General features: G+C 43.0%; 1 protein-coding gene across 3 annotated transcripts in view; it reads left to right on the top strand.

Moving 5' to 3' along the window:
* The first annotated feature begins 485 nt into the window (after positions 1-485).
* Positions 486-23,235, top strand: part of klf12b (Kruppel-like factor 12b) — a 36,172-nt gene continuing 13,422 nt past the window's right edge. The window contains exons 1-3 of one of the 3 annotated variants that reach the window (XM_034128458.1): positions 486-676; positions 15,355-15,437; positions 21,143-21,689. In XM_034128458.1, the coding sequence (XP_033984349.1) occupies positions 583-676; positions 15,355-15,437; positions 21,143-21,689 (724 nt within the window). In that variant the 5' untranslated portion in view covers positions 486-582. Of the gene's footprint in view, positions 677-716; positions 928-4,608; positions 4,639-15,354; positions 15,438-21,142; positions 21,690-23,235 lie in introns of those variants that run through there. The other 2 variants (XM_034128459.1, XM_034128460.1) reach the window with 2 other exon arrangements.

The following is a 23,235-nucleotide window of genomic DNA, read 5'->3' as shown; positions in this document are numbered from 1 at the left end:
ACTGATATTGATGATCAATTAAATATTTAGTTGATCAATAATAAAAATAAGAAGTAGGTTTACAGCATAATGTCACATTTGTTGTAGACCTACTGTATATTGTTATGATACATTTTGTTTTTATTACAAATTTCACAAATATCAATATCTTCTAAATAATTGTAAAGTATTTTATCCAAAATACATGTTCAGATGACAATTAGAAGACTTTTGTCATTTTTGTTTGAACAATTAATTAATAATTAATAATCATTTTCTGATCCATCTACCAATAGTTTATTGGAAATGTTTTTGCTGAAAGTCAATTAAAATATTGTTTTAAACCATTTGAAAACTATCAGAACATTCTGTTAAGTTAAGTTATACACTGAAAAAGAAAAAAGTTAAAAATAAAGTAATTATAAACTGTCCCCTCTTACGGCACACCTTCCTGCCCGTCCCCTTTAAACAGGGAGGTGCTCCGGTGCTCTCCCCCAGCCCGGTGCTCGCCGCTGCGCTCCGGGAGGGGAGAGAGGGAGAGTGGGCTGGCTGAGAGCGGACGCGTCGGAAACCTCCCTGGAGGGGCCCCGTGTAATTCGATGCATGCTGTTAAAGCTTAGAGTATATTGTCTTCCCTTTGCTTATGAAGCCTCCACCCACCGGCCCACCCTACATTTAGCGGATCATGTGACTCGGGGTAAGTCATTTGCAAGTACAACAGTTCTCTGTGCGCTCCCATTCATTTCCTGAGAACTGCCTGAGCTGAGCAGCTGAGAGGCAGAAGGGGAGGGAGCTGCTCACTCACACACTCTCACACACACATTGTCACACACACACGTACATACACGCAGAGTGAGAGGAGAGAAGAGGAGAGGGAGAGGAGGATAGGAGACAGAGAGGATTGTAGAAAAGGAAAACAGTCTCCACGGCTCTGCAGCTTCTGACAAGGTCTGTGCATTTTTTCGTCCTGTTCCTCTGCTGGCTGCTGCTGTGTGCTTCATTTGTCACGTTGCTGGGCTTTGTGCTTGTGTTCAGTACGTGTCGTTCAGCTGTCATTTCCCTGTCACAGCAGATGACAGCTCAGATCACCTATGGCATTGTGTTTGGTGTCTGTCAGTGGGGAAAAACAAGAGACCCTGCATGGTGCTGACTGGACCTGAAACACTTATTCCCAATGTAAAATCATCAGCTGTCATAACAAAAAAAGAGGGGAAAAAAGTGATTGTACACTGAGTGACCATGGGCATTATCAGCATCCTGACTTCAGCTGCATGCAGTTGTCCTATTTATCACTTATTTACCTCTGAAATAACTTATCAGCAGAGCAGAGTAGCAGCATTGTAGAGAAATACTGCCTGCCTTGGTGTAAGTGTGAAAGTGAGACCAAAGCACCAAACTCTCTCTCAGCACTTCTCACTAGAAAAACAAAGTTTGCTGCTTGTCAGAGTTTTGCGCATGCCTTTAGAGAGTTGTGCATGTGTGGGTGTTGCATTTGTGTGAAGCATTGTGGTGTGTGTTTGTGTGTGTGTGTGTGTGTGTGAGAGAGAGAGGGAGGCTTGTTTGCCTACTTGCCCACTGTGGCCGCTTAGAGACAGAGAAACGAGACTGTTAGCAACGGGTTAAACATTAGGAGGCTCGGGTAGCGGAGGAAGGACACTGGGGGGGAGGTGTGTGTATGTGTGTGTGTGTCTGTGTGTGTGTGTCTGTGGGGGAGTGTTGCAGGGGTGGTGTCTTGGATGTCATCGGCAGCGCTCTCACTTCCAGGGTAATAGTCATTGGTATTGATGGGTGGCTGTCAGAGAGGCAGAGAGCCACCAGGTTGGGGAGAGTGGCCGGGGGCTGGCCCTTGGCTGTTATTTTCAATTACAGGGGACCAGGGCAGAGCTGACAGCAAAGGCATTTGTACATCCAACAAGGGGGAGGAGGAGGAGGAGTGTGTGTGTGTGTGTGTGTGTGGAGGGGAGGGCGGGGGCCCGGAGGGAGGAGGAGGGAGGGAGAAAGGTGGGAGGGAGATGAGACTCTGGCCTCTGCTCCTGGGTTTGATGTGGAAACTGAGCGCTGACCTCTGTGACTTTACCCCCGCGTTGCAGAGAGGCCCTGTCTTGCCTTTAACTGTGTGACAGCCGTAGGGTGTGTGTATGTGTGCGTTTTAAGTGGGGGTCTCATCAACAACCAAAAAAAGGCAAAAGGGAGGAGGGCTGGGTCATGTATGTGTTGAGCAGACCCCCTGCAGCTCACGGATGTTCAGAGTGAGATTAGTGCCCATTTAAACTCTCACTTAAATCCATTTACAAAAGAGGTCTTCTCCCTGCGCATGAATAAGCAGGCTGATATTACCACACATGCAGAAGAGACTCTACGCTGTCAGTGAGCAGCGAAGAAGATTCATATTGGATCTCTGAAAGGTGCCATTACCTGAAATTAATGTCATTCTGCATTGTATTGTTATCACGATATAAATCAATGCTGAAGAATACACTTCAGTCTTACTTCTGCAACATTGACCAACATGTCGAGGTGTCACAGCACTAGATAGTGTAGCTGCCATTAGTGGTGTTTAGAACACGTACGGACAAATCCTTAACACTGAATCTTCAAACTGAACTGACTTTAATGGATCTTTATTGTCACTTAACGATTCAGTGGCTCTCCGCAGAGGACCTTCTCTCACTGCTCACTGAAAGCATTGTTTAGATCAGTCGTGGTATAAAGTACATTTAAAGTATATTGAAAGACCACGAAAGCCACAGAAACCGTCTTTATGTGGTAACTCACAAATAGTTTGCTTCTGAGCTGTTGACCTTAGAAAGTGTTTGTTCTGACTGGATGTACTCAGCTGATGACAGTCAACTGTTCACTTTTTGAAGATGTGGATATCGAGTTTTGTTTAAAAATAACGTCATTGGCTAGGTTAGAAAAAATAAGTGAATGAAAAACAGTAAATCTTTGAATTAAGTGATTTGAAGTAGCGTGCTTTGTCATTTATAGCTGTCATCCTCTTACAGCATTTTTTAAAGAGTTGAAAAAAGCTTTTCAAATGTTTGAATTGGCATATTCTGTTTGAATGTCTTTCACTTTATGTCATGATAAGTCAAATTGGTCAGTAATTCAAAACAGTCTTCCAAAATAATGAACAAAAAAGTGTGTTGTCCATGCACTCAACAAAACAAACTGTATCCATGTGTTGCATATGTTTATCCCACGCCCCAATCAGCAGACAATATCAAGACATGCTTAACACTGGTGAATATTCAGTGGGATTTTCGCACAAAAATGACGAAAAGAATGTGAGGAGAAGATCATAGTCTGGGTTAAAATCACTACACAAGAACATGCACAACTGATATGATTATGAATGATATAGAAAATCATATGGTTTTCATCATGAACAATATAAAGCAGTACCAAGTAGTTTCCCCCCGTCAGCATCAAGCTGCTATACCGTCTCTCTCATTCCGTCAATGGCTCAACTCCCCACCCCCGACACGGTCCAAGGGCTTATGATAGAGATCAGTGCAGGTGGGGGGACTCAATTAAAAAGCCAATCACCAACAGATAGACTACATCCGTCCATCAACACTACTCTGCCCAGCCCATTTAATTGCGCTGCAGGATTCCCCCACCAAAGGCATCATCTGTCTGCTACACATCACAACACACAAATTGGGCACGCGTTGACAGATTGAATCTTTCAAGCAGAAGCGCTGCGCTGTAGTATGTGCAATCTAACAACATACAGGCTCACTGTCTTATTCAGGGAGATGTGAAACTCCCTGTATTACCCCTAATCAGCCGGGTTAACTGCTGCCATATTGACGGACTGCTGGATCATTGATCCAGGTGGGTGTTACGGAGTGTATCGTCATTGATTGCAGATAGACCGCAGTGCACTGGATTCATTTGGGTCTCTGACTGTAAGCCGAAGCCAAAGAGGAGTGAGTTGGGTTTTATTGGTCGGTTGTGCTCAAGGTGCATTGTGGGATATCCTGTGGCCTCTGGTCAGGGAGTTGGTGTTGCGTCAAACACAGATTTTCAGCCACAGGAGACTATTATATAGGCAAAGACCCTGAAACACATGCACAATGACACACACTGCAATGCTCTTACAATAGACTAGCATGTCAAGGACATGCGTATACAATGTGTGAGACAGACGGCACCCAAATAGACGGGTGACTTTGTATATTGATAGATGTACCTGAGCAAAAGTCATAAGGAGAAAAAGGTTATAGACCGAGATGGTTAAACAGCTTAACAATTTTGCAGTTATTGTGCTGGTAATCCATTCTGTTAGCGTTTGTAGTGACGTTGCGTGAAATAAGACAAATATTAATAGGCGATGGCTGTGAGCTGAACTCCCCAAGGCTGTTATTGCACCATGTCAGAAGATGACAAAATGTTCTCTCCCTTTGCGATTTCTCATGTGGATTCAACCTTTGACCCCAGTGTCCAGCCCACGTTTGTTTACCAAAATTGAGTTAAGGGTGTACATGGAGTGCTAGAGCATGTGTGTTTTGTGACTGTGCACGAGAGAGAGGGAGAGAGAGAGAAGAGCACGGAAAGTATTGTGCAACTGCCAGTGCGTCTGAAGCTTATCGTCACACAGACAGAACGAAAAACAATTGGAAAATGCGTGATTACAGCTCGTCAAACATCACGGTGAGTATTTTACATTTTGCTGCGTTGCTCTGGGGAATTCTTTTAAGAGCCTATTATTGTTTTAACCTCTCTAGAGCACCCAAGCTTATCTTTTGATATAAAGAAAAGTTGCCAACAAACCGAGGCAGAATTTAAGGTGATGCTGCCTGACAAGCGCAATGATCCACGTTTTTCTTTTTTCTTGTAATGACACTATCTCTAGGGGTAGCACACTCAGTGCTTACTGGAAATGACTCATTTAGTCTAGCATTCCCCCTCCGACTCAGATTTTAAGGTTGCTCGACATGTTTCCATGGCTAGGATGGAAAGGCATGTCAATGGAAGGCCTGTCTATCTATGTTGATGTTTCCCCTGTCGGACAAGTGTGTATTTTACTTTGGCCAAATATGGTTGGTGATCAGGGGGAAGGAGAAAAGGAAGGGAGCCAAGAAAAGAGGATGGAAGAGTGTTCAAAGTCAGCACTTTGTGATTTGGACCCTTTTTTAGCTGGTTTTTAAGAGTTTCCCTTTACAGAACCTTTGGGGAGCTGCTTCTCTCAAGCCTCGGTGCAGATGGTTTCAGCAGACCTGCGTTCGGATGCTGCAGGGATCACTGTGAACTTTGTTTTCAGTTGTACTGTAGGTCAAGGAAATTATGCAAACAACATGTGGAATCGATTTGGGGTGCCTGTGGCATTCCACAGGATCTTTGGCTTTAACTCAAACAAATGTAGGTTCAAGCTCTGGACCATAACTCCTCTTAATTAGTGGCTTCAACCAGGTATCAGCACGGCACCGCATCAGTTGGAAAATAGAGGAAAAATGATCGAAGCGAAGGCGTGAGTAGATGAGTAATAGAGGTAAACACAGCTGCTGGCTTTTATTGAGTAGTGTTGGAGAGCTGAAATGGGTCAAACCAAGGGGAAAAACTCGGTGAGCGAAAATAACTGCGCGCACATTTGAAGTAATAAGTGTCAGTGTGTTGGAATGTTTTGGTTGGTCCGTTATTTTCTGTTTCCATTTGGCATACATTAGGGTGGATTTGGCTGTGTCAGCACAAAGTGAGGTTAGATAGGGTATAGCACTCCGTGATGCTGCATCAAGAGGACACTGCAAGACTATTTGTGTGTGTGTGTGTGTGTGTGTGTGTGTGTGTGTGTGTGTGTGTGTGTGTGTGTGTGTGTGTGTGTGTGTGTGTGTGGTGTGTGTGTGTGTGTGTGTGTGTGTGTGTGTGTGTGTGTGTGTGTGTGTGTGTGTGTGTGTGTGTGTGTGTGTGTGTGTGTGTGTGTGTGTGTGTGTGTGTGTGTGTGTGTGTGTGTGTGTGTGTGTGTGTGTGTGTGTGTGTGTGTGTGTGTGTGTGTGTGTGTGTGTGTGTGTGTGTGTGTGTGTGTGTGTGTGTGTGTGTGTGTGTGTGTGTGTGTGTGTGTGTGTGTGTGTGTGTGTGTGTGTGTGTGTGTGTGGGGGCTTTGTTCAAATCACAAGGGATGGCAAGTGAGAGAAAAAGGGCACATGCAGCAAAGCAAAAATAAAAGTGTGTGCTTAAGTGCTTCAGATGGTATCATTCTATGCGACTTGTTAGATACTGTGGATGAGTCAGTGTACATTGTACAGTTATTGTAAAACATCTAGGTCGATCTTTGAGAGTGCATGCGAGTGCACATGTGCTGTGATGCATTCAGCAGACAAGCTATTGTGAGTAGTATGTACACAGTGCATATGTTGGGGGAAGGGGGTTCGCTCACACACTCATTCGGACACGCATGTTGTAACACAAGCACACACACACACACATACACTATCAGAGCCTAAGGGGATAAAAGGCAGTAGCCTACTCAAAAAAAACCCCATTAGGGCAGGAGTGTACTGCCATCCCTTAGGGACGTGAGCAAAAAAGAGAGTGTGTGGGTGGGTGGATGGTGGTCGTAGTGGTACCGGGAAGGATGCAGGTCATGGTGAGGATGCTAATCTAATGCATCCCACTTCACCCTGTAAGAGATGCGCCTCACTCTGACCCTCTGCTCCAGTACACAAAAAGCGGCTCCAACCTTTGCCTTATTGCAGCAATGACTATAGGAATCATGATTAAGTTACTCACACCTTCACATTACTGTATGTGGTTTTATTCTCAAAACAAGACTTTCATTATTATATGTCAACAGATTTCACATAACTGTATTTGGTTAGTTGAAAGCAATAATATTAAGTTGAACCTCGTTTTATTATTTAAACTTTTTAGTAACCTAATCAAATGATGTGAAATCTGTCGACATAATACATTTAATTAAAGTCGACATTTCCATTTTTTCACATACTCTGCAGAATTTGTTTTTTTTCCGTTTTGTATTTTTATTGAAATGCAGCTATTAAAGCATCTGGAAGAAAGTATTAACTGGTTTACAATTATTTGCTGGGAATTTCAAACAGGCCTGATCCGATGCACCCCTGTCAGTTTGAGATGATTATTAAGCTCTGCTGTGTGTGGTCACCTCAACCTAGGACCTGTGCACTGAGAGTAAATAAGAGACGAGGACAGAGTCACTGGGTGCATTCGTTATTGATTTCTCCTTTTTCTCTGTATCTCCCTCTCTCCCATGCGCACATGCAGGATAGCCCCAGTGTGTGAACTTCCCTATGATCATGCAAACAAATGTGGCAGTATATTCCTGAAGTGCTGCGCCAATTACACACATTTGTCCTCGGCTCCACCTCCCCCTCCTTTGGTACAAGTGAGGTTTTTGTGTCAGTGGCTATTTTAGATGCACAGCCACTGACCCTACTGCATTTACTAAGCTGTGTGTGTGTGTGTGTGTGTGTGTCTGTGCGTGTGAAGGGTGTTCTAGGGAGGTCACCCGATTATGTTGAAACAGGAAGAGCTCACAGTGTATTGGCTCTTTGGGAGCTGTTTTGTGGCTTCTATTTGTGGTTTCTTTAGCGCCCAACTCAATCCAGCCCCTCGCACATGATATTGAACTTATTCTTTCACATCAAAATGATCTTCAATTGGACATAAACTGCCTCGAATGGTGTCACAAATTGCTTTGACTTGTAAGTCGAAGCTCACTATGCCACCTCACTTTAGAGCCGTCACGGTCACAGCTTGTTTAGCTGTTTCTCTGCTGTATTTGCGGCACATGATGCAAGAGGATGTCAGACTCTTCTGTTTACCTCTCTCTGGAGCGCTGTGGAGGAGTGTGTGTATTCATGTGTTTTTGGTGTGTGCATGCTGTAGGTGTGTGTGTGGGTGTCTTTTTGTGTTGAATGGGCATCTATATTCTTTTTTTCCCCAAGCATAGCTGTATTGAGAGACAGAGTTGTGTGTGTATGAGTCTGTCTCTTAACCTAAGATAAATATGGTTCATTGTGGTTGCAGGCAGGGGGTCACAAGGTGTGTGTGTCTGTGTATCTGAGTGTGTGGTAACCAGATTGTAGAACAGAGCAGGGACTCAGGAAGTCAGCTTTATAAGAAATGCATTTGACACACAGACGGAGACACAGACAAAACCAGACAGTGACTGACTCTACTTTTTACGCTTTGAGTGTTTCCTTTCAGCATAAGTAGCTTCTTCATTTACAGTTTCACAAGACCTTAGAAGGGACGGAGGTGATATTGGCGTAGGTGGGGAGCTTTTTACAAAGACAAAAAAAAAAAAATCACTAAGGATTTCCCCTTTAACCTGTGAAAAAAAGGATTGTTTTTACAGAAATTCAAGCTGCTGAGTTTCCTTTTTAAAGAGACACTAGAAACACATCTGGTTAGAGTATTATTACTGGCAGTAATAAGTATGCATGGGCTGATAGGACAGTGTGTGTGTATTGTTTAATTTGTTTGGATGCATGTCTGTGCACACTCTTTCTGCACCTTTTATTATGCTGTGTAAACAAAACTGACACATTTACCTACAAATGATTGGATTTATATTTCTGTGTGTGTGTGTGTGCTGGTGAAGTCAGTTGACTCGCGCTGCATCCGGCGACCTCATCCCCCCTCATCCCGACAGGATTACTGACACAGGATCCCCCTGCCCCTGGCAGAAATAGCAAGGACCCAAGGGCAATCCGGCAGAATATGGGAACTTCCGTGGGTGTGCAAATGTGTGTTGTTTGTGTGTGTGTGTTTTCTCTGTGTTTTTATATGGGTATCAGCTCTCTGGCTAATCCTAGAACATGAGTTCACTGCTCTTTATCACACACACATCATTCACTTTCTATTATGCTGTATACTGTAAATGAAGGAACATTTTTGTCTGAGATGTGTACAGGAACTTACATAATGAGGTCATTGTGCAGGGATTAAAAGTGTTGGCACTCGTTGCTGAGCTCTTTTTCTACATATACTGTAGTTACTGATTCAAACCCCCTGAACCCAGGCTTAGCAACCCACTCTGCGTTGCACACATTTATAATAATTTGCTATCCACTATAACATAGATTATTTACCACCATAAAAGCAAGGATCTGTAATGTGGAGGTGGCCTAAACTGTGCCAGTTTCTTTATACAGGGTCACACATTTGCAGTTTTTGCATTTTTTTCTCAAAGCTTACCTACTTACTACGATGGAGGTTGATTTGTATTCTGATGTATGGATCAATCCGATCTATACTCACCTTTTAGCCGTTAGTATTCAGTGGGCAAATGGTTTCATCTTTGGGGCTGTCACAGTCTATTTCCTTGCTTAATTTTTCAAGCATGACGATCATTCACTCTTTTTCACTTTATGAAAGCACTTCCATAAAGTGATGGGTCTTATATTATTTTTGCTGCTAGTGGTGGCCTCTTTAAATATAATCATATATGTGTCTATCTAGCCGCCAAGTTTTGTGACATCAAAATGGAACCATTAGATGCTTTTTTGAATTGCAGTCTGCACATGTAGGAGCCCAGTTATTCATGTACGTCACATCAAATTCAACAACATGGTGAAGCCAGGATAGCCTCAGACGGATAGAGAATGACATTCAGTTTGAATTGATGGGACCTGATAAGCTCCCAAAGTTTGGCCGAATGTCCTGGAGAGGAAAGCATCCTATGCAAGTGTTTTCTGTCTAATAATAATAACTGCTCATGAAGAACGCAGTGTTTTGCCTCTGTGGAACTGATTTATTCCCAGAGGAAAAGGGCAGGGTGTTTCGAGGTAAAGTGCATCAGTTGAGTGCCACTCTAAGGGGGTTTTAACCCTAAAGGGAACTTTTTTCCTCTTTTTTTCAAAGGGTAGCTGTGGTGGTTTGATGCCATTGTGCTTGTTAGAGAAGTCCATGCTTCTATGAGCATGCGAGGTAGCAGCACTGTGCTCTCTTGAGCCCCGTTCAAAAATGTCCCAGAAGCATCCAAAAGACTTCGCTCGCTGCTTCTGCCAAGGAAAATACGGCTTATGAAATGGAAATTCTGAGACCATTCACGGAGTGCCAGGAATTATTAGAGAGAAAAAAAAGACTATGTCCATCTCAGTACATCCAGGAGTGAAGTCTGAGGGGAAACACACATCCTCATCATGACTGTTTACTGTACCTGGTATGCACGGTTTAGAAAGTCTTACAGGGAAACTCCAGCAGAAGATAAAGGTCAGGTAACTCATCATAGGAAGCTCTCTGCCCGCAAAAACATGTGTGATGTGTCTTCTGTGGCTGTGGGGGGTGTTTTGTCATGTCTGAGAAGATAAGACCTAATGATGTCACCAAAGGTTAAATACACAATCAAATGTTATATAACTTTGTAGAAATGCAATACTACATCTCTGTAAAAGTAAATTAATATAAGCACTCAAATGTAGGGAATTTTAGAGCTTATCTTAAGCTTTTGTCTGAACAGAGAGATAACACACTAAGTAGGAGTTGCCTGTCTTAAAGAGTAACTCCACTTTACATCTTGTGAGGAGAAAAAGCATCGCTAATGATGGTGATGATGACCATGATCAGGGGCGCCGCCAGCGATTTTGGGCCCCATGAAAAGATATCACATTGGTTACTTAAACATTTTTTTCTTAATGTTCTAAAATTGTTTGGGCCCCTGTCAGTCACGGGCCCTTAGAATCGTCCTAACTTTTCACCCCCTTACGGCGCCCCTGACCATGATGAAAAGGATGATGATTTTAACCCCCAAATGTATATATCGACAATCCAAAATGCCATCTAGGTTAGGCCACTTTGAGTTACTAACAACTTTCTTACACTAACACTTAGCCACTGCCTTAATTATACAGTATAAAGAAATCAATTACTAAAGGATTTTTGTTAAAGCAGGTAAAAGGTCAAGAAAAGTTGTCAATTTTATTCTTTCTACCGCCATTAACATTAAATACTGTTTTTTTAAAGGCAGTTTTCTACAGCACAATATTATTATTTGTTACAGTGAAACAGATGTCTTAAACACAGACTCTGCTAAGACATGTAAAATATGGTTAATGCCTTTTGGCGTTATACTGCAGCACTGACCTCGATTGGTTAACGGTTCAAGTCTTGAGTAGTTGACCACTCTCCGTTATTAGCCGCTGTTATTTGCCTGCGTGCAGTTACTGTTTAAGCAGTAACTCTGCAGGGAACTATTTGAATGAGCTCTCAAGAACAGAATGAGGCCAACAAGATGAGGTCATGAACACACACACACAGCTTAACGTGAAGCAGATTGAGATCGAAAATCAGCTGTGATTCAGCTGTGGCTCTATTGTGTCTACATAGCAAACAAGATCAATGTTTCATTTCTAGACTTTTATTTTCAAGGGTCTTCAAAGTGTCACTCACCCAACCTTTTTTTAGCAAGTGATTTCTTTTGCGAAGGTGGTTAGCTTTCAGTACTTTTTTAAAAGTTGCTTCACTGAGTGAGTTCAAAGAGAGGAAGGGGAGGAGTGTGCTGGTGAGTTAGCAGTTGTAGGCTGGTTATCAGGCCAATGTGTCACATCGGGGTGTCCAGGGGCACAGAAGAGGGAAGTGAGCCGCAGCAAAGAGGCCAGCGGCACAAAACACTGGCCAAACACAGGAAATGCTCATCTCACATCTTCAAAAGCTCTGTCCATTTCATGCATTTGCACTCACAGCACTAGATACTGTAATTTATTTCTGATTTTCAACCTTTTGAAGTATTTCCTTGCAGTTTCCTTCTATAGCTTTCCATTTTTTCTCTCTCTTCGTTTTGCTAGAGAACCGGGTGGGAGGGGGTCTGTTGGCATTCTTGCACCGTGTGCTTTGTGCTCGACCGGGCCTTGGCGGCGGTCCATATCCCCTCTCTACCCTCTCTCGCTTCTCTGCCTCCCGCCCCTCCTCCTTCCCACTAAACACCCTTCCCCCCCTCCTCAACCTCTTCAACTCCCCTTAGTTGTTTCCCTAACCGCTGCTCCTGCCAGCAACTATGTGCTCTTCAAGAGCCCCCACCCTCACTCACTTCTCTTGCTATCACCTTCCCTAACACTTCCTCATGTTTCTCCCATAATTCATTGCTCCCTTTACTTCCCCTCTTCCTTTTCCATCCTTCTTCCATCCCAGCCCGTGGCAGCAGGTCCAGCCTCTGTGACACAGATGCACCCGGTTGCTCTGGGCGCTCGACATGGGAACAAAGCATTGGAGGGGCCCGTCTGTTACAGTGTGTGTCAGGGTGTGTGCTGTGAGTGTGTGTGTGTGTGTGTGTGTGTGTGCACATAAGAGAGAGAGGGATGAGACAGAAAGCTGAGATGGTACACAGCCAGATACTAAATCTGATTTTATGAGTTTGTTCAAGCTTAACTTTCTCTTTTACATACATGTCTTTATTGCTGTGTTATGCAGTATCTTTATTCACAGTCGCATATGCTGAGATAAAGTTAAACATGCTCTCACTGACTGGTATGTTTTACATGTTTTCCTTTGAGATATTTTGAGTTAATGTGGCGCATGTGTTTGGACCAATCTTAACATGTGTGTGTCAGCGTGGATGATGTCACTCGTGTATGAGGTCAACATTTGTTTGAGAGAGCTTTGCCACGTCAATTGATCCAGCTAGTCTGTTCAGGGTTGGTTTGCCCAGGCTCTATCCTTCTCTGGATAGTTGCTATCGTCTCCATCAGCACAGCCATGGTAGTCATCAGGGAACTTGGAGATTGTGGACCTCGAGGTCATATATGTGACGTGGAGTTTCAGTTCATACTTTCAAATGTATTTGCAGACACACAATAAGCACAAACAGAAAAGCGGAAAGAGCAGCAGACACTGACATTTGTATATTTCGAACATTTTTTCCTGTTAGAACTAGCCCCAATTGTCACCTGCTCCCTTTACCTTTATTTTTTTTCATTATAGGGATTTCGGTGGGGATGGGAGGGCAGGCAGGAGAGAGAAATTAGATGCTTCAACACTCCACTGCCCTCCTCTCTCCATCCAACTCCCCCACACACCTGGGATGGCCATTTCATTTCAGAGTGCAGCAAATGGAAAGGTGATCTTAATCTACCCAGTTTCCCTCTAACCCCCTCCCTCTCTCCATCTCCCACACACAGAGGCTCCTGATGGACAGCACACTGCTGGTCGCCTAAGCCTGCCGCCAGCAGACCAAATTTAGTGATAGAGATTACACATTGGTTTATTACCTTGAACAAATTCCCTTAATTTCAAACTCAATCTTTGTCCATATTGTTATCATTTTAATTTGAGACCATGACATACTAACTGGCAGACATGTTCCTTTCATGGACACAAAAGCAGTTGACACATGACTTTGGTTGAAGTGTTTCGACATGACCTGTTCGACATGCTGAGCCCCTCTGTGGGCTCATTACTCAGTGTTAGGTCTCTCTCTGCTGTTAGCTCTTTGGTCATTACAGTCACAAGCACATATATGCAATGGCCATTGATTTCCAATGAATGGCTTTCTGCGGGCCAGTTCATTAAGAAGGTGATCACACACCACTGGATTAAATGGACAGCTTGGGAAAGGTTGTTGCTTTCAGAAATGTGCGATTCTGAACACGTTGGCGTGTTATGATTTAATTTGAAGGGAGTGTGCACATTAAGCAGAAAGAACAAATAAGTTCGAATGAGGTAAACTTTTTGTGAGGCTCCAAAAAGAACGTTGTGCAAAAGTGAAATTCACCCCGTGAGAAAAATATTGATTTTAACTGAAAACTCCTTTTTGTAAAAACATATATTTTTTTCTGAGAGGGAGAATTTTTCTCTGGCAGAATGATGGTCATCTTGAGGAAAACAAACCTCACTCTCTGCCTCCTCTCATTTCTTCTCTTCACCACATGGCTTGAGGCTGGACTGAAGCTGCAGCTCCACCCGCCCCAGCTGTTACTATGGCAACACTATCTGGGCCTACCAAGACCTGGAGCCGAAGGACATCCTGGACAACAATACAATAGCAGCACAGCCAGGGTACCTGAGGGACTTAGACCTGAGAGGAGAGATCTGGGGGGTTGCAGATTGAGAGACTAAATCCTCCCTCTTTCTCTGCCTCCCTCGCACACAACCAGTCAGGATTAGCCTTTTGCTTGAGAATCGAGGTAGTGGAACAATATGTGATTAGGATTCAAGGATTCAAGGCTTTTATTGCCATTTGTACATAGCTACAGTGTAGTTATTATGCCAATGAAAAGTAAATCAAATAGAATATAATATAAATAGTGCAGATTAGTCTATATAAAAGTCATTGGAATATTGATATAAGTTGCAAACAGATGAATGTTATGGATGTTTTTTCAAAAGTTCATGTGTTTAACAGTCTTATGGCCTGTAGGATGAAACTGTCCCTTAGTCTGGTGACAGTTTTATTATTAAAATCACAAAAAAATAAAAATATTCTCTATCTTGCGTGGATGAAAAATCATGATAATTCACCATGGCCTCACGGATACTCCGATGGTTAGTACAGTTTGATGGAAAAAGAGTAATTTGTGATTTTTTTTTTTCGCACAAGAATGGTCATGGTGGCTGTGGTGCTGCTAGTTTCCAGGATTGGGCCACACATCCTGCTGCTGGTGCCAGCAGTGCAGAGTAATAGAGATGTTTAGAGACTATTTGCCTTGCTTACATTCCTCCATGTACTGCTGCTAAAATAATAAGAGAAAAGGTTACCTCAGGTCGGCCCTGACTGAGGGATACGGAACATGCATTGTTGTCATTGGCTCCATCCGAGTATCCCTCTTAAAGCCACAGCATGGAGCTGAGGAGATGGGCACTGCTGCCTCCTTTGCATAGGCACCGTGTTCAGAGGTTGCAGAGGGAAGGATGGATGTATAGATGTACCAATAAGTGTGTTTTGTGTGTGTTTGCATGTATGTAAATGTAGTCCTCCAAAGAAATATATAATCCCTGGGGTTAACGTGTAAAAATTGTATTTCCAAGTATCAATTATTGTTTTTTATGTCAGTGGTTAAGCAGAACATGTTGTGTGGCTGTGCTGTTGAGTAACTATATATCAAAGCAAATATTTGTAATCCACTGAAGTGTTAAGAGGATTTTAGTCAGCATTATAAATAGACAGCATTATAAAGTGTTATTAGTCCTCCTGCAGCCCACCAGGCAATTGAATTGTAGTTGTTACGGAGAAGACTGAATCATGCTGTGCATTGACTGAGTTTACCCAGTTTGTGAGCATGTTTTTCCCATCAGCTTCTGATGGTTTTTGAAATATGAATTGTGACTATTTAAAATGTTTTTTTCTCTCCGTGGGTGTAGGCACAACATCATAGATGTCCATGTGTGAATAACTGAGTGTGGGACCTGCTTAGTCATGCTAAAACACCCGTCTTACACCTCCTCTGTTTCCTTTTGCAGGCAGCCTAAGAAACAGGATGTTAATGCTTGACGGAATGCCTGCAGTGCGAGTCAAATCTGAGCCCCTGGACTCGGAACAAGGGGTAAGAGAGCAGTTGTTTTCCAGACAATTCCTTTTTTTTTCTTCTTTTCCTGCTTTCCTTTCCGTCTTTCCTCCTCCTGGCAATGGGTTCATAATTACTCCCAGGCCTAAGTGAGTGAGTGAGAGAGTGAGTGTGGGGGCTAAGAGGAGTGGTCGGAGAGCATGGTAGTAAGCAGGAAGAGGAGAAGAGGAGGAGAGCCACAGCTGGAGCAGGAATGCATGGGGGGGGGGGGGGGGGGGGGGGGTTTCGGGGAGGTGACGGGGGCCAGCAGGGAGTCCGTGCTGGCTGGGGGTGATTGCACAGATGTAGCCACTGCTCCGGGGAGGAGGGTCACATGGGAAAATCTAAATCTTATCCATCTCTGTGTGTTCCTGCTCCTAACGTCTCTCAATTTCCCTTCATCCTCCCAGACCCTTCCTTCTCACAAACACACATGATTAATCTCTCTCGCTCACACACACAAATATACACAAGACAGATGCAACAAAATACTCTTTCTCTGCAAACACTTATCAAAGCTTTTTTCGACACTATCCCATGCATGCCTTTAACATTGTCACCTCTGTGTCTATATCTTAATGTGCATTTATCACAGGGGGGGGGAAGTTAAATGTCACCACACAAATTCTGTGCGATGTGAATATGAACCAGAAATGTTAAGTCTTTGAATTTATTTTCTTAAATATTCACAATGTTTATGTCATTTTCGAGTTTTATGTTCAAATGGACTGTGCTAATTGACCATGTTAGCACTAATGGATTCACCTCATGCAAGGTTTCCAGGGCCCACATACAGTACCAGTGCTCTCTCGTCCAACATACCTAGAAATAAAGTGGTCTTGTTATGGAGAAGCTGTTGCTAGGTTACAACGGGCTTTGTGTTGCTGCCACAGCTCTGTGTGCAGTGTGTGCAGGCCACTTAATATTTGTAATCATGATGAATTAGTGTTGTGATATTATTGATTTCCATTCATAACATATCAATAATTTCCTGCCTCCTAATATATCACCAAGAGCATTCGGTGGCAGAGGAGCAACATTTTTTTTTCTTCTGTTGAGACGAAACGGAGAGCATAATCCGATGATGGATGAGGGAAATACCAGCTGCTGATAGCCCATCAGGTTTCCTCAGTGGAGAATTGTTTGGCTGTGTAGGTGCTTTGTATTGATAAGAATCAGATCTGTCTCTCCACGTCTGAGGGTTTGACAAGAGGCAGCAGGTGGTCACATTCTGGGTGTCCCGCTCTCAGCTGTGGCTCAAGGGTTTGAGAGCCGTGCTCCCGAAATGCTACCTATTACCTGGGGTTTTGATGTCTTTCTCCATACGTGCAGTGATGTCAGTCACAGACAGGATGTGAGCAGTGCAGCCCACACAGCTTTGAAGTGCACCGAGATCCAATCTTCCCCTAACACTCTTTGCTTCCCTTTACTCCAGACTCACAGACAGACAGTTTAGGCTGCTGCAGAAATGTGGTCTTCATTTGGGTGGCGGGGAGCCAAGGGCTTGCTGGAAATGGTCTGCCTTGTTAGACAATTCGCCAGCAAGAGGCTGGAAAATCTGCCCCGCTAACCAGTATCCCCTAATAAAGACAATGGCATGAGGACAGAGGGAGGCGGGTCGAGCATATCTGTATGTGTGTGTCAGCGTCTGTGAGGATGTGTAGGTTTGAGTGTATGCATGTGTTTGTATCTGTCAGAATGAGAGAAGGGGGCGGCTACAGTTTTCCATTTGGGCTGGTTGAGATGTTCCTGAGAACCGAAATCAAATCTCAGTTTTTTGTAACACTATACTTTCTGTTGTTTTGACCTTTCCACATAAGTTCTCCTTTTTACACAGGAGCAACACAGGATTTGCCTACTGTAAGTTGAACAGGTTGTCATAAACTACTCCATCAAACAGAAAGGCTACAATCAAAGTGAGCCTAAGACTTTTGAATAATGACATAGCACATTCCTTTATATGCGAATACAAAGTTAAATTCAGTCCTCTCGAGTGCTTTGCCACTTATTATTGGTTGGGTATTAGGGCTGTCACTTTTTCAAAGAAAGAATCAAACTAACATAACATTTGTTCAAATTAATTGAACACAGCCCGTGTTGCTCAAAATAAACTACAATAGAGAATTGATGTTTCGATGTGTCTCCACTGCTTCATTGGAGTGACAAGATAACATTACAGTAAAGTCATTTTCAGGAGCAAACAGCCTTACTCCTAGTCTTCATTTTTCCATCAATGCTATCAGATGGTGACTAAATTGTGGCTATTGGCTAACGCTCCATAACATTGTAAGTGATGGCTAAGAGGCGGGACATCTCTAAGCGGTTGACCAATCACAACAGAGCTGAACAGCTAACCAATCAGAGCAGACTGGGGTGTGCTGTAGCAGTATGACAAAAATAAGTCTCAGTAGAGGCACAATATAAACATTTGAACCTGAAAATAAGAATATAATGTCCTTTAACCTTCAGTAACAACTGCATCACACGCTTGATGTCTTATACTCAATTATTCTCAATCAAGTAGGCCTAGGTGCCAATAATAACAACTGCAAGACACTGTTGGGTTATTTTATAATGTGTTTTTGCACCTCTTAGCTAACAGTCTGTTATTTGTACTGTAGCTGACTGTTTGCTGCATTACAATAGTATGCCACATTTCTGTGTGCCTTATTACCAGCAGTGACAGCAAGAAGATATTGCTTTGACTTGTATGTGTGTCATCGTGGAAACTGTTGTCCTGAGACCCCTTCTGTTGCAGTTTTCAGTTATTTTTCTGTCAGTGGACAGATTTTTTCACCACTATAGCGTTAAAACCATGCAAGATGCTCTCACAAAACTTTAAACAGAATAGCTTCAAACATGGCTTAGCCAATCACATTTTAGGATTGCAACAACATATTTCTTTCGTTAATCATAAAATAGTACTAAACAGCATTCAGACTCCACTTGTGATTGGCACAAATATCTTTTTTTCAGTTCCTCTTTTTCCTGTTATAGGGAGAACTGGCAATCCTGCAGAATTTCATAGCCAACTACACACTCTAAGAGCACTTAGTACGAAAGACAAGATTTCTACACTGAGACCAGCCTCAATGGATGTAATGACTTCAAAGCCTTGAGGCAGTTTAGCTCCAGGCGGTCCGTGACACTCACATCCTATAAGGAACATGCAAACACAGAGAGACCCGTGCTAAAGCAGCTGGATGATGGCCTGAGGGTCTGTCAAGAAAGGCTACATGTTGAGTTGATGCGGGAGTTGATGCATGAGATGTAGAGCCACATTTGACATCACAACATGCATATTATTTTTAATTAAGTGATATCTCGTTTGAAATATTTCTCTAGGTAAAGCTATGGAACTGATACTATAGATAGATAGCTAGCAGATTTAGAGGTAGCAATACAAATCAAATAAGCAATTACTGTAGATAGCCCAAGGGAGGGATCTTTTGCTCATAAAGGAATAGACTAAACCATCATTTTACTGTTATATTTTATGTTTACAAACCATTGATCAGAGGATTTTGTAGGGGGACATAGAGTATAGTGTCACTGACTCTGCTAAAAAAAAAACAGTGACTTAAATAATGTTGCTTAGAATCCTTGAGCATATTAGAATTTCATTTGAGAATAAAAATGAGAACAATTATTTTCTTTCTCTGAAAACTCCATGTCACATGGTTCTCCACCCATCAGACTCGTAACCTAACAATCACCACAGGGATATATTAGCATTATGTGTAGCCAAAGCAAGTCGAAACAATTGCAACAATGAAGACATTTAGGCGGAGTAAAAAGTAGAGCTTGCATCAGCTGATTTGCGTCATGCTTTACCATCAGTGGCTCATATCTGCCCAGTTACCATCCAGCTATTAAAGTCCAAACATATTTTACAGGTGTAAAAGTATAGCCATTTGCAGCTGCATAGTCTTCCTGTGTTGAATATTTGAGTGTTGTTGTGTTTGCTATGTTATAGTTATGTATGTAGTTATTTTTACAAAAGATGGGTTGTTCTCCCAGCAGAATCCTCGTTGGATCTTTAGAGAGCCCCCTCAAAAAGACCAAATATAACAGCCTATAAATGGTCGATTTATTGTCTCTGACTGATCTGTACTACAAGAAATGTCCACAATGGACTCACGAACATAAATAAACATCTCATCCAAGTTTCACACTGGAGTTAATTAGCTTTGTTCAGTTGTGATACTTAAGACGGTTTACATTCTCATGATATGTAAAACAAATAGCTTTGTGGGTGGTATTATGTACTGTGAACTCTAACCTTGACACGGCTGACCCTGAGCTGAACCCTAAATGTCCAGATGTCATCCGAGGGCATATTTCATGGGGTAGGGTTTGTTTTCCAACTGAGGAGGAGTTACAAAGGGAGAAGCACTTTTTGATTCATGGGGTCAAAACATTTCCTGTAAGGCCAAAAACGAGTATGCAAGTCTGGAGTAAAAATAGCAGGCTACTACATAAAAGAACACACTCACACACACCACACAGAAAGGTTCGTAATTCACCACAGATCCACTCTCAGCCAGCATTACATAAGCGGAAAGAAATGTGAGTCTCAAAAAACAAAAGTGTGGATGAAAATCCGTGGAACATTTTTCATATCTGCCATGTGGTTTCAAGTTTTTCCCTTTAGTTTAATAAGCTTTTCCTGTATGATTAGTACAAAATCCTGGATGTTCTCGCTCCCTGATGGCCTAAGCTGTGACTCAGCCTCTGTGAGGATCAACACCACACTCTCTAGCACCCCTCCCAAATAAAATAGTGAGTCTAGATCTGCACAAGCACATCTTAAATGGTTCATTTTGACAACAACCATTATGATATGAAAGAGTTTGGAAAAACACAACTAGTAGCATAGTGTTGCCTTTCTACTCTCTATGTTTTTCATTATCTTTTCCAAGTAAACAGGTTCCTGAAACTTGTGCAGACAGATGGGGCGGTTGTGTTTCAGTCTGCTTGGTGTTAGGTGAAAGATGTGCTGAGGGATACTCTGAGCCACCAGCGTTGGCCTTAGGAGGCCCATCAGTGAGAGACAGGGAGACGGTCAGGAAATTGAGCCCATATGATGTTTTTCCACCGTCACAAAGGAGATTTAGGAGAGATATAAGGGGAGCCAAGAGAGCTGCTTTTTCTGTGGGAGTGATGGAAAACAGGAGGAACAGAAAGAGATGGAGAGGGAGGGAGAGAGATAGAGAAACCCACGCCAAGAGAAAAGAAAGACAGCAAGTAGACGGTGAGCGGAGGCGAGTGTGAGAGACACTACTCCTCCTGCGTTTCATCTGTGAGTGACATCATGCTAACCGAGAAGGAGTTGAATGCTTGAATGAACACGAGGATATTAATTGCTCTTTTCTCAATAAAAGTCACTTCACATACCTTTCTAACATATCACTAGCAGGCAGCATTATGGTTTCTGAAGCTCAATACTTGTACAAAAATAATCATCATTCAAGTGAAGTCATTAACATATCACTTTCTGGCCTGACTCATTAAAGAGAGAATTGTTACAACAGTAGTAATATGAAATGTTATGCCATGAATTCATTGATTGTAGACGGCTAGTGTTACTTATGTATGTATACCCTGTGGTGTGTAGCAGTCAAGTGCACTTTCAAGGCATTCAAATGACAAACATGAATGATTGGGGGAAACATCTAACATTAATCTCTTTTTTACTCCCACAGTCACCTAAAGTGCGCCCTTACTCTGTGATGGACGGCGTCCCCTTCTTCCTCAGCAGAGTTAAACCCGAACCTCCAGAAGACCTGCTCGCTCACGACCTGCACTTCCACACACAGACCGAGCCTGTCGACCTGTCAATCAACAAACCCCGCCCCTCCTCTCTATCCACCACCCCTAGCACCACCTCATCATCTTCCCCTCTCAGATACGCGTTCTCCCCGTCTTCTTTATCGTCGTCATCCTCCTCCTCCTCCTCGTCTCCATCGGTGATCACCTCAGCCTCGTCGCTGCTCACGCCGGGCCCTCTGGTCGCCCCCGGCAGCGGGGTCAGAGGTCAGCCGTATTTGCACATCCTGCACTCTGTGCCGCCGCCTCCATCCAGCCCTCTGAGCCTGCAGGGAGCAGGGAAGCTGGTCAGCCATGTTCACCGCATCCCTGTTGTGGTGCAGTCGCTGCCCCTCATGTACACCACTGCCATTCGATCGCCCTCCAGACTCAACAACGCCATCATGCTACCTCTGCTGGAGGAGGTGAAGAGACAGGGCAAAGGTGAGATCATGAATTTTCATCACACGCACTTCGAAAAACTATAATTTCCAGCTACTTCTCAGCACTGATAGTCGAGCACTGTGAAGGAAATTATGATGCATTGTGAATCAGAATGCATGCTTTGTGCCACTTTCTGTATTATATTGATTTAAATTGCAACTTAACCTGTCTGACCTATCTCGAAGTTTTATAGACAGTTTCTCCACTTAGTGAGGAAGTTTAATTCGAAGACAAGAAAAGAATCATCTGTATGAAAATTGTTGATTATTTTTCACGTATCAGCTTTCAACCATCACAATACACCTCGATTAGTTTCCTGCTCAGGGGGTAACTAACAGCCTCCACAAATTAATTGAACACCCTCAAGACATGAATATTTGGAAACCTTTTCATAAATGGAATAAAACATGATCCATGTCTGATCACATTAGGATGCCTTGACAAAAACAAGGGATGACAAAGGCAGGTAATGCTGGCATGAGGCAATGAAGAATGAAATACCTATGCTTTTAGTCTTGATATATCCCAATGACAAGCTGTTTATGCTGGTATATTTGTCTGTCCAGATGTCCTCCTGTCTAATGTCAACAGTGGACATGACTGTGTGAAAGGAGAGTGCGTTTGCTTTCTTTTAGAAGTGGCCTCTCAGGTAATAATGTTCCCTTCTTAAAGTGAAGATGAGGTTAACAGGTTGAAAGGCTCTCCCATCTTGGCTTCTGGTTCAGGTCCACACCAGTTGTTTACTTTCTTTCTATGGAGAAGCAAACATCCGGGACAGTTTCAGGATTAGACGTCTCTGGCCTGGGCTAGACTGTGTTGTTGGTTTTCTCTCGGGGTGTGGTGTTACTGCCAACCACTGGGAGTGAGCCTACAGAAGGTGTTTCTGTCCAACTCTGAGCCGTACACAGGCCAACTGTTGGTCGTAAAAAGAGGTTGCTTCTTGACATTCCCTGCAGGATGGACGGACAAACTTAGACTTTTAAGCTCACACCGGTGCATGTACCGTACACGAACAAGCAAACATGTGTAATTAGATTATGTAGTCAGAAAGACACTTGTCGGATGGGTGTGGTGGTCCCCTTAGAGATGGGCGTTTTACTGTATGTCGGCTCCCTGGGAGAGAAGAGGAAAGAAGGACGGACAGGAAAAACAAGGCTTGCATAAGAGGGTGTGGATGGATATTGAAGATGGGTGGCACTTACACAAACACATGCACGCACACATTGTACACAGTCCAACAACAGCTCTACCCGGCAGTGAAAGCACAAAACACGAAGGAAATGGGGTGAACGAGTGTGACTGTTGGGTGTGGTGGATACAGTCACTTTTAATGACATCGCAACCAGAAGACAAACAGAACATCTAGCTATTTCTGGCAACTCATGTGACTTAAGGAGACATAGGATTTCACAATCAAATTCAAATGAAAATATACAAACGAAGTGTTACAATTCATTATATTGTTGTTTGAATTTAAGTAGATTTTTCTGTTTCCATTTTATATGAACGTTTTCCTTTTCAGGTGTCTCTATTGTTTTAGTGGTAG

This window comes from Trematomus bernacchii, unplaced genomic scaffold (assembly GCF_902827165.1).
Source record: "Trematomus bernacchii unplaced genomic scaffold, fTreBer1.1, whole genome shotgun sequence".
Taxonomy (NCBI): Eukaryota; Metazoa; Chordata; class Actinopteri; order Perciformes; family Nototheniidae; genus Trematomus; species Trematomus bernacchii.
This window is presented reverse-complemented; position numbering and strand designations above follow the sequence as displayed.